General features: G+C 45.1%; 1 protein-coding gene across 1 annotated transcript in view; it reads right to left on the minus strand.

Moving 5' to 3' along the window:
- The window catches only part of PLCD4 (phospholipase C delta 4), a 100809-nt gene that overhangs the window by 15714 nt on the left and 68700 nt on the right, over window positions 1-16395 (minus strand). Inside the window, exons 8-12 of the mRNA XM_040358180.1 lie at window positions 11750-11951; window positions 8504-8648; window positions 3670-3822; window positions 2102-2266; window positions 50-206 (exon numbers count right to left, since the gene is read on the minus strand). Coding sequence (XP_040214114.1) covers window positions 50-206; window positions 2102-2266; window positions 3670-3822; window positions 8504-8648; window positions 11750-11951 — 822 coding nt within the window. The remainder of the gene's footprint in view (window positions 1-49; window positions 207-2101; window positions 2267-3669; window positions 3823-8503; window positions 8649-11749; window positions 11952-16395) is intronic.

Genomic DNA, 16395 nt, shown 5'->3' on the forward strand with positions numbered 1-16395 from the left:
TCTGTGTATTCCGTACATGTTGGAAAAGACATGCGTCCATCTGCCTCACCTGGCTCTCGGACGAGTTTCCTGGCCTTGTACTCGGTGAAGGAAGACATTTCATACAGCTTGTAATAGGTTTTCGAGTGTTTGAAGTTCTCAAACTGAACGCTCTTACAGTAAATGATGCAGTCAGACAAAGCCTGAGAGAGACGTTCTTTGGACTTCTGTAAAGAGAAAAGTAGAGAAACATGTTGGCATAATCCTAAATAGTTAGTCCACCCACAATTGATATTTTATATTCAGTATATGATGGAAAGTTACATCTTTAGATTTTATTTTTAATATCTCTCAGGAGTTCTACTGGTGAGATCTAGGCACTGAATTCCCAGGTCTGTACACTTGCTGTGCAGGGGTTTCTTTAATGTTGATTGGACCCTGGGCAAAAAATGTCTTGGCCCCCCCATGTAATTTTGCTCCCCACCTGCTCTGAGACATACAATAAATATCAGCTAGACTTAAAATCAGCTTACTGTATCAGATCAGGCAGTGATTGTGATTTGTTGCCAGAGGTTACAGCATATCATTCCCACTTACTGACTGGTCGCTAGAGGTTACAGCACACATTACGGCTCACTGATTAGTTGCTAGAGGTTGCAGCACATGATTTCTTCTTGTTGACTTGATTGGTTGCTAGAGTTTACTGTACAGTAATACTGCTCACTGATTGGTTGCTAGAGGTTACAGCACATATCTTCACTGCAGAGGGGCATGATATACATATGAATGCTGCCTTTATTTACATATGAATGTCGCCAGCCTCAGCTATTTACATATGAATTCTCCCGTTATTTACATATGAATGACGGTTATTTACATGTAAACACAGGGTCTGCAGGTGAGTCATCTGTACACAACAATAGGGCAGAGCTAGGCAGCATTAGTAGCAGCACTTCACACTGAGATATCTGGACACAGCACAGGACCAAAACTATAAGGGACAAGGGAATTTAAACTGGGATAGTTGGCAAGTATCAACAATGACAGCTGCCCCTTTTGCCCTGCCTTAAAAATGGCCCTGTTGCTGTGCCCATTATAGGGGGTTCTTTTCATCCCTGTATGGAGTTCCTGGGTCTGTACACCTGATGTGCCCATTATGAGGGGTTCCTTCAATCCCTGTGCTGAGTTCCTGTGTCTTTACATCTGGTGTGCCCATTACAAGGGCTTTCCAGCAGCCCTGCACTTAGTTCCCATGTCTGCATACCTGTTGTGCCCATTATGATTGATATTTTATATTTAGTATATGATGGAAAGGTAAACCTTCAACATTTTTTTGTTTATATCTCTAAGGAGCTCTATTGGTGAGATCTAGGCACTAAATTCCCAGGTCTGCACACCTACTGTGCCCATTATGAGGGGTTCCTTTCATTCCTGTATTGAGTTCCTGGGCCTGTACACCTGCTGTGCCAAATATTATGGGTTCCCTCCATCCTTGTGTTGAGTTCCTGGGTCTGTACAGGTGTTTTGCCCATTATGAGCGGTTTCTTTTAATCCCTGTGTTAAGTTCCTGGGTCTGTACAACTGCTGTGCCCATTATAAGGGGTTCCCACCATCCATTGAGTTCCCGGGTACAGTATACACACCTGCTGTGCCCATTATAAGGGGTTCCTTCCATCCCTGTATTGAGTTCCTGGGTCTGTACATTCGTTGTGCCTATTATGGGGGGGGGGAGGGGGTCCCTCTATTCCTGTGTTGAGTTCCTGGGTCTGCACACCTGCTGTGGCCATTATGTGGGATTCCCACTATCCCTGGCCTGAGTTTCCGGGTCTGTACACCTGATCTGGTCATTATGTGGGATTCCCACTATCCCTGGCCTGAGTTTCCGGGTCTGTACACCTGATCTGGTCATTATTGGGGGTTCCCACTAGCCCAGTGCTGAGTTCTGGGTCTGCACACCTGATGTGTCATAATAAGGGACTCTCACCATACCTACACCTCTGGTCTGCACCAGTTATTTTGTCTTTTTAGGCAGACATTGGTTTATGTACCGTACCTTATACTGTATAGACATCATTTAAATAATTTATTGTTCAGAAATGATGTGTGATAGCTTTGAACATGCCTTTAGAGTCCTCTTTTCTTCATTTCGGCTGTTTTCCTCCTCTGTCCCTCCACTGTCCTCCTCGTCTGATAGATCCCCAATATAAGAGCCTTCACGCTGTTCCCCCAGACAGTCCTCCAGACTCCCAATTTTCTTCCCTTTCAGGAGGATTTTACCACACAGCTCCTGGGCAAAGCAAAATATATATGTTATACATTGTCAGAGTTTTTTCGGTTAGGTATACAACATTTTTTAAAAAATAAATGTATTTCCAATAGTTTTTTTATTAGGATTTTACAGATTTAAAAAACGCATTTAACCACTTAAGGACTGAGCCTCTTTTTGAGATTTGTTAAAAACAATTTTTTTTGCTCGAAAATTACTTAGAACCCCCAAACATTATAAAAAAAAATTCTAACACCCAGAAAATTACTTAGAACCCCCAAACATTAATAAAAAAAATCGAACACCCTAGAGATTAAAAGGGCGGTCGTTGCAATACTAAATTGTCACATTGTGCAGCAGTCTTACAAGCGCACTTTTTTTGGAAAAATTATTATTTTTTAATTAACAGTAAAGTTAGCCCATTTTTTTTTTTATTGTGAAAGATAATGTTACACCGAGTAAGTTGATACCCAACATGTCACGCTTCCGCTCGTGGAATGGCGACAAACTTTTACCCTTAAAATCTGCATAGACAACGTTTTTTTTTTTTACTGGTTGCATGTTTTGAGTTACAGAGGAGGTCTAGGGTTAGAATTATTGTTCTCGATCTAACGATCGTGGTGACACCTCACATGTGTGGTTTCAACACCGTTTTCATATGCGGGCGCTACTCATGTATGTGTTTGCTTCTGCACGCGAGCTCGGCGGGAACAAGGCTGGTTTAAATATATATTATTTTTTTCTTATTAATTTTACCTTTCATTTTTATTTTTTACACTGCTCTTTTAAAAAAAATGGTGTCACTTTTATTCCTATTACAAGGAATGTTAACATCCCTTGTAATAGAAAAAAGCATGACAGGTCCTCTTAAATGAGATCTGGGGTCAAAAATACCTCACATCTCATATTTAGACGAAAATGCATAAAAAAAACCCAAAAAAAATGTCCCTTTAAGAGCTATGGGTGGAAGTGGCGTTTTGACGTGGCTTCGGCCTGCTATGGTATGGAGACGGGTGGGGGCCATCTTCCCCTCACTCGTCTCCATACCTAACACCGAGAAGGACCCAATCGCTTCCGCCGCTGCCGACGGCTCCCGTAAGCGCCGATAAAAGTGATCTTGCTGCGAATCTGCCGCAGAGACCACCATTATCGGAAACCGGACCGCCGGCTGAAGAAGAGGATACCGGGGTTATGGCAGCTAGCTGCTACCATAACAGAGATATCCCTCTTCAAACAGCCGACGTATTCCGGCGTGCGGCGGTCCGGAAGTGGTTAAGGATGTATTATTGATTACAGAGTTGTATTAATTTTTTCTTATATATATCTGCCTGAAGTTCATACAAATATATAACACAGATACATTTTAATGCGATCAGATGTTTAAATAATAATAATACAATTTTTTTTTTGAAAAGTTCACGTACCTCAGGGGAGGGTAAGTGAGTAGGGATCCGCCCATCCAGAGTGGATGTCACAAGTTGTTCTCCCAGAATGCTCTTCAGGTGTTGTGCCATGGTATCTTGCTGTTCCACACTGCAGTGGTTTTCCAAGGACAGAATGACCGGAAATTTGGATGCCTAGGTAAACACAACGCCATAACCCCCTGAGTGCCAGTGCTGCTCCGTCCCGTCCTGTTACACGTCTACCACTCTCCTGGTGTTACTTTTCACCACCTGTTCATTAATTGTAGATCACTTTTAAGGGGCCATGTAATATTTATTGGGAGGACGGATTGGCTTTCCTCCGTCTGAGCTGCGGCTCACCTGATAAGCGATGGTGACACTGATGGATACTTTCGTCTGGGGCAGGGAAGCTTGGCCATCATCCTTTCGCTATCTCAAATCAGCTGGCACCCATTCAGGCTGCCCATGGGTGAAGTCAGGAGGTCTGGCATGACTCCTGTAATGTGTAACCTAGCTAGACTCAGTGGGCCAGATCCACAAAAGGGATACGCAGGCGTATCTGCTGATACTCCGTCGTATCCCTGTTTCTATCTATGCGGCTGATTCATAGAATCAGTTACGCATAGATATTCCTAAGATCCGGCAGGTGTAATAGTTTTACACTGTCGGATCTTAGGATGCAGTACCGCGGCCGCCGCTGGGGGCATTTCTTGTCGAAATTCCGCGTCGGGTATGCAAATTAGCACATACGGAGATCCACAAAGGTTTTTCCCTTCGTTAATTCTCCGTAAGTGTTAGTTTGCCGTCGCAAAATTAGGGCTGCTTTTAAAAAGTGTAAACTTAGTACACCATGTAAAAGTATACCCTTCTTTCCCGCGTCGCTGTCAATTTTTTTTTTTAAAAATGTTTTTCCCGCCGCATCTCTTTTTTACTCGTCACGATTCACAAAACTCGGCGCAACGTAACGGAAAGCACGTCGGGAGCATGCGCAGTACGTCCGGCGCGGGAGCGCGCCTAATTTAAATGGGACTCGCCCCATTAGATTGGGCCCGCCTTGCGCCCAGTGCTTTGTGGATCGGGCACTTAGGTAGAAATTTTGCGGCGGTGTAACTTAAATCGGAACATTTAAGTTAAGCCCGCTGGTTGTGGATCTGGCCCAGTGTACCTGTCAGAACCAATGTTCAGCTTTTTTGTTGCAGCCATAATCCAATTCAGTGTAGTCATATCAAGTAACTGATCATTTACAATCAAGAAATTATATTTTACCATCTCAGATAGTCCTCTACAGTTTAAAATGAGGCCTGTGTTTTTATTTGGCGCCATCTTAAACTCAAAATGAGGCTTGGTTCTTTTGGGAATGCATCCATGGCATGTGGAGGATATTTAGCGCATGATGGCCATGCATAGTGATCCATGCCCTGAAAGATGTCAACTCTGACGAAACGTGTGAGCGGAGTCTGAAGTGGAAAAAAAAAACCTCTGACGAAATGTGTAGGGTGGAGCCACGCTACATGACGTCATCAAGCTATTCAACTCCTTGGTGGCTGAATATATCTACCCATATACTGTATGGCTTTCCCCACCCTCCCCTAACCCCCCCGCCGGGAGAAGACAGTGGCCGATTCCCCTGTCAGCACTGCCTGTGTTGATGGGGGAATCCTGCAAATTCGTGTATTTCGCGCCTTAGTAAAACTGGAGCACAGAATCTGGTGTAGTTGTACATAGCTTTTAACTTCAGCTTGTTCAATTAAAATGGTTGTAAACCGTTCCATATACCCGGTGACGTGACTGGCCTCAGGTAATACACAGAGATGAAACAAATCCTCCTACATAAGTTGTACCTGCTTATCTGCAGTCTTCTCTACAGCTGTTCAAAGTGCAGAATTTGTCTGAGCTTTAAAAAATGCACAGGGCGGGTAGCTGAAGTTGCACTCTGCAGAGCTCAATGAGAGTTGATTAAAGGGAAGAGACACAACCCTCCTTCCTTCAAACAGTACACAGGAACAGAGCTAGGGGCTGTCAATCGCAGGCTGTGTTCTGGAGCTCCTTTCTCTGTCACCTTTTATCTCTTGGTGTCAGGAAGACTTGTGATTCCTGTAGATAGCAGAGGAAGGAGGCAGCAGACAGAAACGACACCTATGCCCTGTACACACGATCGGTTCGTCTGATGAAAACGGACCGATGGATTTTTTCATCAGATATCCGATGAAGCTGACTTTCATCAGTCTTGCCTACACAGCATCGGTTAAAAATCCGATCGTGTCAGAACGCGGTGACGTAAAACACAACGACGTGCCGAGAAAAAATAAGTTCAATGCTTCCGAGCATGCGTCGACTTGATTCTGAGCATGCGTGGATTTTTGACCGATGGATTTCCCCACAGACGATCGTTTTTTTCTATCGGTTTTTTATCCATAAGAAAAATTTAAAACAGGTTCTATTTTTTTTCACCGATGGGAAAAAAAACGTTGGGGCCCACACACGATCGGTTCGTCCGATGATAACGGTCCATCGGTTCGTTTTCATCAGACGAACCGATCGTGTGTACAGGGCATTAGTGCTCTGGATTGAAACAGGTGCACACTATAGAGCGATATGCTTTGTTCATTTTTCAACCACTTTAAGCTTTGACAATAAAACCTGGACGCTGATTGGTTACTATTAGGCCCCATACACACGATAGAATTTATCCGCGAATACGGTCCAGCGGACCGTTTCCGCGGATAAATCCTCTCGTGGATTTCGGCGGATTTTCATGCGATGGTGTGTACACACCATCGCATTGAAATCCGCGCCGAAATCCTCTGGCGATGACGTGTCGCGCCGTCGCCGCGATTATGACGCGGCGACGTGCGCGACGCTGTCATATAAGGAATTCCACGCATGCGTCGAATCATTACGACGCGTGCGGGGAATCCCTTCGGACGGATGGATCCGGTGAGTCTATACAGACCAGCGGATCAATCCGTTGGAATGGATTCCAGCAGATGGATATGTTGTGCATGTCAGCAAATATCCGATCTGCTGGAATCCATCCCAGAGGAGATTTCTCCGCGGAAACAGATCCGCTGGAGTGTACACACCATAGGATCTATCCGCAGAAACCCATTTGCTGGGATTTATCTGCGGATGGATTCTATGGTGTGTACGGGGCCTCAGTGTTGCTCACGAATATTCGTATTGCGAATATTCGGCTCGAATATGGCATATTCGAGTATTCGCGAATATATCGAATTTCGCGGCCAATATTCGCTATTCCGAATATTCGCATTTTTTCAATTTTATTTTTAAAACAGATCACATCCTAGTGATCTCCATCGACGTCTAAAAGCATTGCTGGTATGATTAGAGACACTGGGCCGAGTAGCTGAAGCGATCATTTTATATTGCCGAATATTCGCAATGCGAATATTCGGCAATAGGAATATTGCGCGATTATTTTCTCCGCCCTTCTTTTGCATCAGAGTTCTCCTACCACAGTTGTTAAAATTTCGCTATCATTTTCGCATCCGCATTAGCGAAATTTCGCAATATTGTTTTTTGGATAAAATGTCACGAATATTCGATTTCAGAATATTAGCGAATACTTTCTCCGCCCTTCTTTTGCATCGGAGCCAATCAGAGTTCTCCTACCACAGTTGTCGAAATTCCGCAATCAATTTCGCATTCGCATTTGCGAAATTTCGATAATATATCACGAATATTCGATTTCAGCATGAGCCAATCAGAGTTCTCCTACCGCACTTGTCAAAATTTCGCAATTATTTTCGCATTCGCAATAGCGAAATTTTGCAAAAATTTAATTTGGATAAAATATCACGAATATTCGATTTTAGCGAATATTTCTCGAATATTCGGCTATATATTTGTGATATATCGCGAAATCGAATATGGCGTATTCCGCTCAACACTAGTTACTATGCACATCTGCAACATATTCGACCTTCACCAGTTTTAGTAAATCCCCCCCAGTGTTTGTTCTGTTGACTCTGGCTGATCGACTTGCACTGAGAGAGGAGCAGTGAGGCCCAATGACTGTATAGCACTTCTAAGCCAGGAATAAGGGGCCAGATTCACGTAGAATCGCGGCGGCGTAATTTATCCTAGATAAGTTACACCTCCGCAATTTTTCATTGCAAGTGCCTGATTCACCAAGCGCTTGCGATGAAAACTACGCCTGCGGCCTCCGGCGTAAGGCGGGCCAATTTAAACGGGCGTGTGCCATTTAAATTAGGCGCGCTCCCGCGCCGGACCTACCGCGCATGCTCCGTTTCCGAACTCCCGCCGTGCTTTGCGCGCCGCGACGTCATTTTTTTGAACGCCGACGCGCGTAGCGTGCTTCCGTATTCACGGACTGGCTTACGCAAACGACGTTGATTTTTAAATTTCGACGCGGGAACGACGGCCATACTTTAGACAGCAATACACTTGCTGACTAGAGTTAAGGCACCAAAAAAAAGTGTAACTGTGCGATGGGAAACTTGACTACGGACGACGTAGCGAACGCGAAAAACCGTCGTGGATCCGCCGTAGCTCCTAATTTGCATACCCGACGCTGGTTTACAACGCGAACTCCCCCCAGCGGCGGCCGCGGTACTGCATCCTAAGATGCGACAGTGTAAAACAATTACACCTGTCGGATCTTCGGGCTATCTATGCGTAACTGATTCTGTGGATCAGCCGCATAGATAGAAACAGAGATACGCCGCTGTATCAGGAGAAACGCCGTCGTATCTCATTTGTGAATCTGGCCCAAGGTTTTGGGGTCCCCCCCCCATATTTATTCTGACAGGTTCCTTTGACGCATTTTGTTATTTTGGGAGTATAAGTCTTCCCTCTTTCTTATATTACACACCCTGAATGCATACTTGTTGATGACTGACACCACGTCACGAAAGAGGATTTTGGAAGTAAAGGTGTGCCCGTGATACACAATGGGTTCTCCATTGGGGCCGTCCCAGGTGTCCACCTCCACGCAGCGGCAGCCTCTCTTCAGTGCCCTGTACGGGGAAAACATGACATTGTAGGATATGTGATCATATAAGCAGAGCTTTTCATAACTTTACATTCCTGAGATGCCACAATATACACCAGTGGTCTCCAAACTGCGGCCCGGGGGCCGGATGCCGTCTTTTTCTTGCATATATATGGCGCTTGGGGCACTTTCCTCCCACTGACACCAACAACGGAGTTATATTCTTACACTGACATCAGCAATGAGGCACTACTCTTACATTGACATCAATGATGGGACACTATTCTTCCACTGACACCAATGATGGGACACTATTCTTCCACTGACACCAATGATGGGACACTATTCTTCCACTGACACCAATGATGGGACACTATTCTTCCACTGACACCAATGATGGGACACTATTCTTCCACTGACACCAATGATGGGACACTATTCTTCCACTGACACCAATGATGGGACACTATTCTTCCACTGACACCAATGATGGGACACTATTCTTCCACTGACACCAATGATGGGACACTATTCTTCCACTGACACCAACAATGAGGCACTATTCTTCCAACGGAAACCAACAATGAAGTCAAATTCCTGCCATTGACACATACGATGGGACACTAGTCTTCAACTGACATCAGCAATGAGGCACTACTCCTCCCATTGACACCAACAATGAGGCACTATTTTTCAACTGACACCAACAATGGGGCACTATTCTTCCACTGACACCAACAACGAGGCACTATTTTTCCACTGACATCAGCAATGAAGCACTATTCCTCCCATTGACACCAATGATACGGGATTATTCCTCCCACTGACAACAATGATGGGGCACTATTCCTTCCACTGATACCAATGATGGGGCACTATTCCTCCCACTGATACCAATGATGGGGATTATTCCTTCCACTGACACCAATGATGGGGCACTATTCCTCCCACTGACACCAATGATGGGTAATAATATATGTAAACAATAATGTAAATATAATTGTATCCTTACTGATAATGTAATGCAAAGCAGCGACACAGATCTTTGCCTACCCTTAGTAAAAGCACTTAGCCCACAGTACACAAGCACAGGCTAGGAACACAGTTAACCCTTTAATTGCTCCTGATGTTAACTCCTTCCCTGCCAGTTTCATTAGTACAGTGACAGTGCATATTTTTAGCACTGATCACTATATTAGTGTCACTAGTCCCCAAAAAGTGACAAAAGTGTCAGTGTCCGATTTGTCCAGCGCAATATCACAGTCCCGCTGTATGTCGCTGATTGCCGCCATAACTAGTAACAAAAAATAAATAAATATCCCATAGTTTTATGCAAACCAATCTGTAATGGAATGGCCCGTGACACCCAGAGACCTTTGAAGGATGTGGGGTACTCCTGTGCCAGCGTCACTAATGACTCTTGAGTCTAGGGTCAATTCATGTTTTGCAGGATATCTTGGAATATTACAGTTTGGTTAATGCTGACCCCCAACCGGTCAATAAGAGTGTCTACTTCAATGTTTAACCTAGGCTGTTGAGGTGCTAACTAAGTCTGCTACTGTAGTGATGAAAGCTGTGATTGCATTCTGTTGTGCTAATTAGGTCTGCTCCTAAGACATTCCATTGTGTGATGCTAATGACACTGTTTGTGTGAAAAGTCTATTGATGATAGATATGTGTTGTGAGTTTGCAGTCTAAAGGTCAGACGTCTGACTTAAGGAATTATAAAGCAGGTGAGAACAGCTTGGCGGAGCCAGGCTGTCTGAATAATGTGTAGTAATTAGCCCATCTGAAGGTGTATTGAAGCCCCATTGTGTGTTGCTGGGGGTGAGAGTTTCATTTTCCTTGTAACTACTGAAGCATGCTTTGTAACTGTATAAAAACCTGAGAATTTTCCATTAAAGCGTTCATACATTTTAAAACCAGAGAACAGAGCGTATGTCTCGTTTATTCTGGGAAATTGGATGGATCGTGTCTGATGTCTGTTGGATGGTTGGAGTGTCAGATAAGCTGTCGTGGTTGATGGAATGGAAATCGTAAACGGTGGTGACCGTTACACAATCATTATACGCTTATTGGGATTTTTTTTTACCAAAAATAGGTAGCAGAATACATATTGGCCTAAATTGATGAAGAAATTCTTTGGGCCAGATTCTGAAAGGACTTACAAAGGCACAGCGCCATGTACGCCGTCGTAAGTCCTAATCCGACCCGTCGTATCTATGCGCCTGATTCTTAGAATCAGTTACGCATAGATATCCATTAGATCCGACAGGAGTAAGTCTCTTACGCCGTCGGATCTTAACTGCATTTTTTTGTTGACCACTAGGTGGCGCTTCCGTCGAATTCCGCGTTGAGTATGCAAAGTAGCTAGATACGCGAATTCCTGAACGCACGCGCGGCCGACGCAGTAAAGGTACGAGGTTTACGTTAGGCTTTTCCCTGCGTATAGTTGCCCCTGCTATATGAGGCATAAGTGCGGCGCACCAATGTTAAGTATGGCCATCGTTCCCGCGTCGAAATTTGAAAAAGTTACGTCCTTTGCGTAAGTCGTCCGTGAATGGGGCTGGACGTCATTTACGTTCACGTCGAAACCAATGACGTCCTTGCGGCGTACTTTGGAGCAATGCACACTGGGAAATTCCACGGACGGCGCATGCGCCTTTCCGCAAAAACGTCAATCACGTCGGGTCACAGTAGTTTTACATAAAACACGCCCCCCTGATCCAAATTTGAATTAGTCGGGCTTACGCCGGCCGATTTACGCTACGCCGCCGCAACTTACGGAGCAAGTGCTTTGAGAATACAGCACTTGCCCGTCTAAGTTGCGGAGGCGTAACGTAAATCAGATACGTTATGCCCGCACAAAGTTACGCGGGGCTACGAGAATCTGGCCCTAAATGTTTTATTGGTTGTGTTTTATAGCAGAAAGTAAAATATATATATATATATTTTTTGAAAAATTGTCGCTCTCTTTTTTGTTTATAGCACAAAAAATGTAATGGATCAGCTTTTCACCTACATTGTATGATAGCATAGGATGCAGCCGAATGACTCTGAAGTGGAAAAAAGGCACAACATGCTGTGACCCCAGACAGTAAAGGAAACGGGTGTACTATCACTCACCGGATGTAGCCCTCCACACTGCTCTGCCCCCGGAGCTGGTCCTCCATCAGGTAGGTATTATGGGAGGAGGAGATGAAATAGCGGCACAGTGGCTGCGTCATGTCCTGGTAGAGCAGCGTGTGGCTCACGTTAAATATGGATCCCTCCGCAGACAACAAATATATGAGAAAGCCGTCAATGCTCAGAGCGTGGAGCTTCTTCGCTACAAAGCAGAAATATATCTGCATTAATGAACTTGTCTCAGTTTAGCTCAAATAAAGCCAGGAAACATACAGATGCAACTGACACATTGCTAATTCCATAAATCTACCCTGCTACCATAGGCGTGCGCACAGGGTGTGCCAGGTGTGCCTGGGCACACCCGAATCACCTTGTGCAGTGCAGATTGCCACTTCGTTCCTCTTCTCTCCCAAAGGCTGCTGCTGCTGCTGGCACACACTGGGGAAGTTTTAAAAAGAGTGGGGGAAGGGGCCGGTAAATATATAATTTACCGGCCCCTTTCCTTTGTGAATAAACACAGTAAGTGATCGGTACCATATGTGTTTGAGCTTTGGAGTGCACACCCTAATGCAATAGGCTGCGCACACCAATGCCTGCTACCCTAATCTCTCACAGCTGGACATGTGACCAGATGCCCAGGTATTTGTCACCTGACCTTTGCTGAAAGGATTTAGATCAAGGGTAGCCAACCTCGGCCCTCCAGCTGTGGTGAAACCAGGGTTTTTTTTCAGGGGGAACTTGGGGGAACTCAGTTCCACCACCTTTGGCTCAGACCCATTGGTGCCTGCTCACCACAATCACTTGTAAACACAGAAGTCTGGTTTCTGTGTTTACAAGTGACAGATCTGCACTCTGTGTGTAACCCCCCTGAACTCTGCACCCTGTATGTAATGCAATCCTGGTATTTAATGCCCCTTTAATACCCTTCTACTGTTTGTGAAATCTGAACAGGGTCGTGATTGAGTTCCTGCACCTATTTTCTGAGAAAAAAAGCTCTGGGTGAAACTACAAGTCCCACAAGTCCCATGAGACATTGAAAGACCCTTAGGCATGACTCTTAGAGGCAGAGGCATGATGGGATTTGTAGTTTCAGCACCGCTGGAGTGCTGAGGTTGCCTATCCCTGGTTTAGATGCTTGGTGGCCTTGCATAAGCAGGCATTTGGTCATATGGCCAGTTTTTGTCAAACACTAGACCCAAACTATGTCAATAACCATAAACAGTAGCTTGACCTTTTGACATACAGTGGAACCTCGGATTGCGAGTAACGCGGTTAACGAGCGTTTCGCAATACGAGCGCTATATTTCTAAAAATCCTAACTCGGTTTGCGAGTGTTGTCTCGCAAAACGAGCAGGAGTCAGGCCAAAGCGGTGTGCAGTACCGCTTTTGGCCTGAGTTGGGGGGGCCGTTCCGAAATGCATGGAAAAGCCAGAGGACAGTTCGACTGACCTCGGCAAACCTCAGAAAGGCTCGTCAACAGAGTCTTTCCGAGGTGTGCCGAGGTCAGCCGAACTGTCCTCGGTCCTTTCCGGCTGTTTTTTCGAGGCTCTCCGGCACCCCCCCGCCTCTGGCCACATGCGATATTGCATGACATTGAAGTCAATGCGGAACTAATTATTTTCGTTTCCATTGACTTCAATGGGGAAACTCTCTTTGATATGCAAGTACTTTGGATTACGAGCATTCTCCTGGAACGGATTATGCTCGTAATCCAAGGTTCCACTGTATTTGACCATGGCATGGATGAATATACATTGTCCTCTGGTATTCGGAGATGGGAAATTTTTCCCTCAAAATAAACTGATGTAAAGAGTTGATGGAAGTAGAACGTGTTAAAACCCATGTGAAAATGGCTAACAAACAATCTAAATTAGCCAGCAGCACAAACTGGAAGGGGGTCTTCTTGGGGCAACATGAAATGTACATTACAAAAGAACCAGATCAGCATACCGCTTTCGTTCGAAGGCTTGAAAGTCCTGTTCAAGGAGGAAATTGTGGACCAGCTATAACAGAAGCTAAGTGATTTTTAGTGTGCCCTTAGTGCATACATACAGCTGGCATTTGGTCACATGATCAGTTGCCCTGAAAACCCTGAGCGCACAATTGAACATGACTAGTATTTGATTTGATAAAATGGGGAAATAGATGCTATTGTGCAATATTGAACAATGGAAACTGTTGGCCAGGCAGTGTACACATTTTAAGCTATTGCAATTGTTTTCGAGGAGCCTTTGTCAAACACTGGACCCAAACTATGTTAATAAAGATAAACAATCGCTTGACCTTTTGACATATTTGACCCATGGCATTGTATAATACTACTGTGTCATCTGGGGTTCGAAGATGGGAAATGCTTTCCTTAAAGAAACTCATGAATGACTAATGCCGCGTACACACGACCGTTTTTCATGACGAGAATTTTTTTTTAAATTGGTTGTGAAAAACGGTGGTGTGTAGGCTCCAGAGCATTTTTCTCGACGTGAAAAATGCCCGTCATAAATTTAGAACCTGCTCTATGTTTTCTCGCCGTTTTTCACGTCGTCCTTTTTCACGTTGTGAAAAGTGGTCGTGTGTAGGTTTTAACGAGGGAGAAAAACCGTGCATGCTCAGAAGCAAGCTATGAGATGGTGGAAATTAGCAAAAGCAGCTGAAAGGGTGGCACCATTCGAATGGAACTTCCCCTTTATAGTGGCGTCGTACGTGTTGTACGTCAGCGCGCTTTGCTCGAGCATTTTTTTCACAAACGTGTGTATACAAGGCAGGCTTGAGAGGAATCACGACAAATCACGTTGAGAAAAACATTTTTTTCCATGACATGAATAACGGTCGTGTGTACGTGGCATAACATACAAAAAAAGCAGCACAAACTGGAAGGGTGTCTTTCAGCTTGGGATGACACAAAATCTACACTACAAGAGAACCAGATCAGCATACCACTTTCATATTGCATGCTTAATGCCCCGAAGTCCTGTTCAAATTGTAGACCAGCAATAACAGAATCAAAGTGATTTTTATTGTACTCTTAGACCCCTTTCCCACTGAGGGCGTTTTTCAGGCGCTATAGCGTTAAAAATAGCGCCTGCAATCCTCCCTTAAAGGGGTGTTCCAGTAATTTTTAATGTTTATTAAAAGTCAGCAGCTACAAAAAGTGTAGCTGCTGGCTTTTAATAAACATACACTCACCTGCTCCACGTTCCAGCGACGCGCCGGCCGGGGCTCCGCTCCTCTACCCCCTCTCCGGCCGGCGTCTTCATTCTAAGTGTGGGCACCGGACCGTGACATCTTTCGGCTTCACGGCCGGGCGGCGCTGCGCCATCCAATTGGACAGGCGATCGCCTGGGACCTGTCACGTGTCCCAGGCGATCGCCTACAGGGAGGGGCTGCCAAAAGGCGATTAGACTATTCGTCTTAGTCCCACTCCTCCTGAAGCCCCCACTCCCCCCCAAAAAAATTAAGGGGGCGAGGAGTGGATTAAGCGGAAGTTCCACTTTTGGTGCTCCTCACACTCCAGTGTAAAAGCCTGAGGGCTTTCACAATGGAGTGGTGCACTGGCAGGGCGTCAGAAAAAGTCCCACCAGCAGCTTCTTTGGAGCGCATTAGCAGCGGTGAACTCACCGCTGCTAATGCGCTCCTGCCCATTGAAATCAATGGCAATACGCTGCTGTAGCAGCGCATTGCCGGCGTTATTAACCCTTTCTCAGACGCTAGCGGAGGTTAAAAATTTACATTTTATTTATGATTATATAAATGTTTTCCAATTACATTTGAGCCTCTGAAAATGGGGAGACTGTGTATAAAAACGGTTGCAGTTCCTAAAATGTGATATTTACATTCAAACCCTTGATTTAAACCTGAAAGTCTGCACTTCAAATGAATTTGGATTGTTTTGTTTTAATTAAATTCTGGTGGCATACAGAGCCAAAAGTGCGAAAATTGTGCCTGTGTCCAATTATCTATGGACCTAACTGCATATACTTATACTTATATAAGATACAGTAAAACCTTGGTTTGCGAGCATAAATGCGTTCCTGAAACATGCTTGTAATTCAAAGCACATGTATATCTAAGCATTTTTTTTACAGGGTATAAAAGAGAAGAGAGGCACCTCTAAGGCCGGGTACTAACGAGCAAACATGTACGATGAAACCGGTCCGTCGGACCGTTTTCACCGTACATGTCTGCCAGAGGGCTTCTGTACGATGGCTGTACTAACCATCGTACAGAAGTCCGCGCGTAAACAATACGCGGGGCGTGTCCGCGTCGCCGCCGCGACGATGACGCAGCGACGTGGGCGGGCCTGCAATTTAAAGGCCTCCACGCATGCGTCGAAGACATTCGATGCATGCGAGGGACGGCGGGCGCTCGGACATGTACGGTAGGTCTGTACTGACGACCGTACATGTCCGAGCGGGCAGGATTCCAGCGGACGGTTTTAAAACACGTCCAGGAATATTTGTCTGCTTGGAAAAGGCCCGGCGGGCAAATGTTTGCTGGAATTCGGCCCGCTCGCGCCTACACATGACCAAACATGTATGCTGAAACTGGTCCGCGGACCAGTTTCAGCATACATGTTTGGTCGTGTGTACGGGGCCTAAGTGTAGCAATAAGTTGCTAAATGTTGTACCTTCATTAAATGTAACCATCTT

This window comes from Rana temporaria, chromosome 6 (genome assembly GCF_905171775.1).
Source record: "Rana temporaria chromosome 6, aRanTem1.1, whole genome shotgun sequence".
In the NCBI taxonomy this organism is placed as follows: Eukaryota; Metazoa; Chordata; class Amphibia; order Anura; family Ranidae; genus Rana; species Rana temporaria.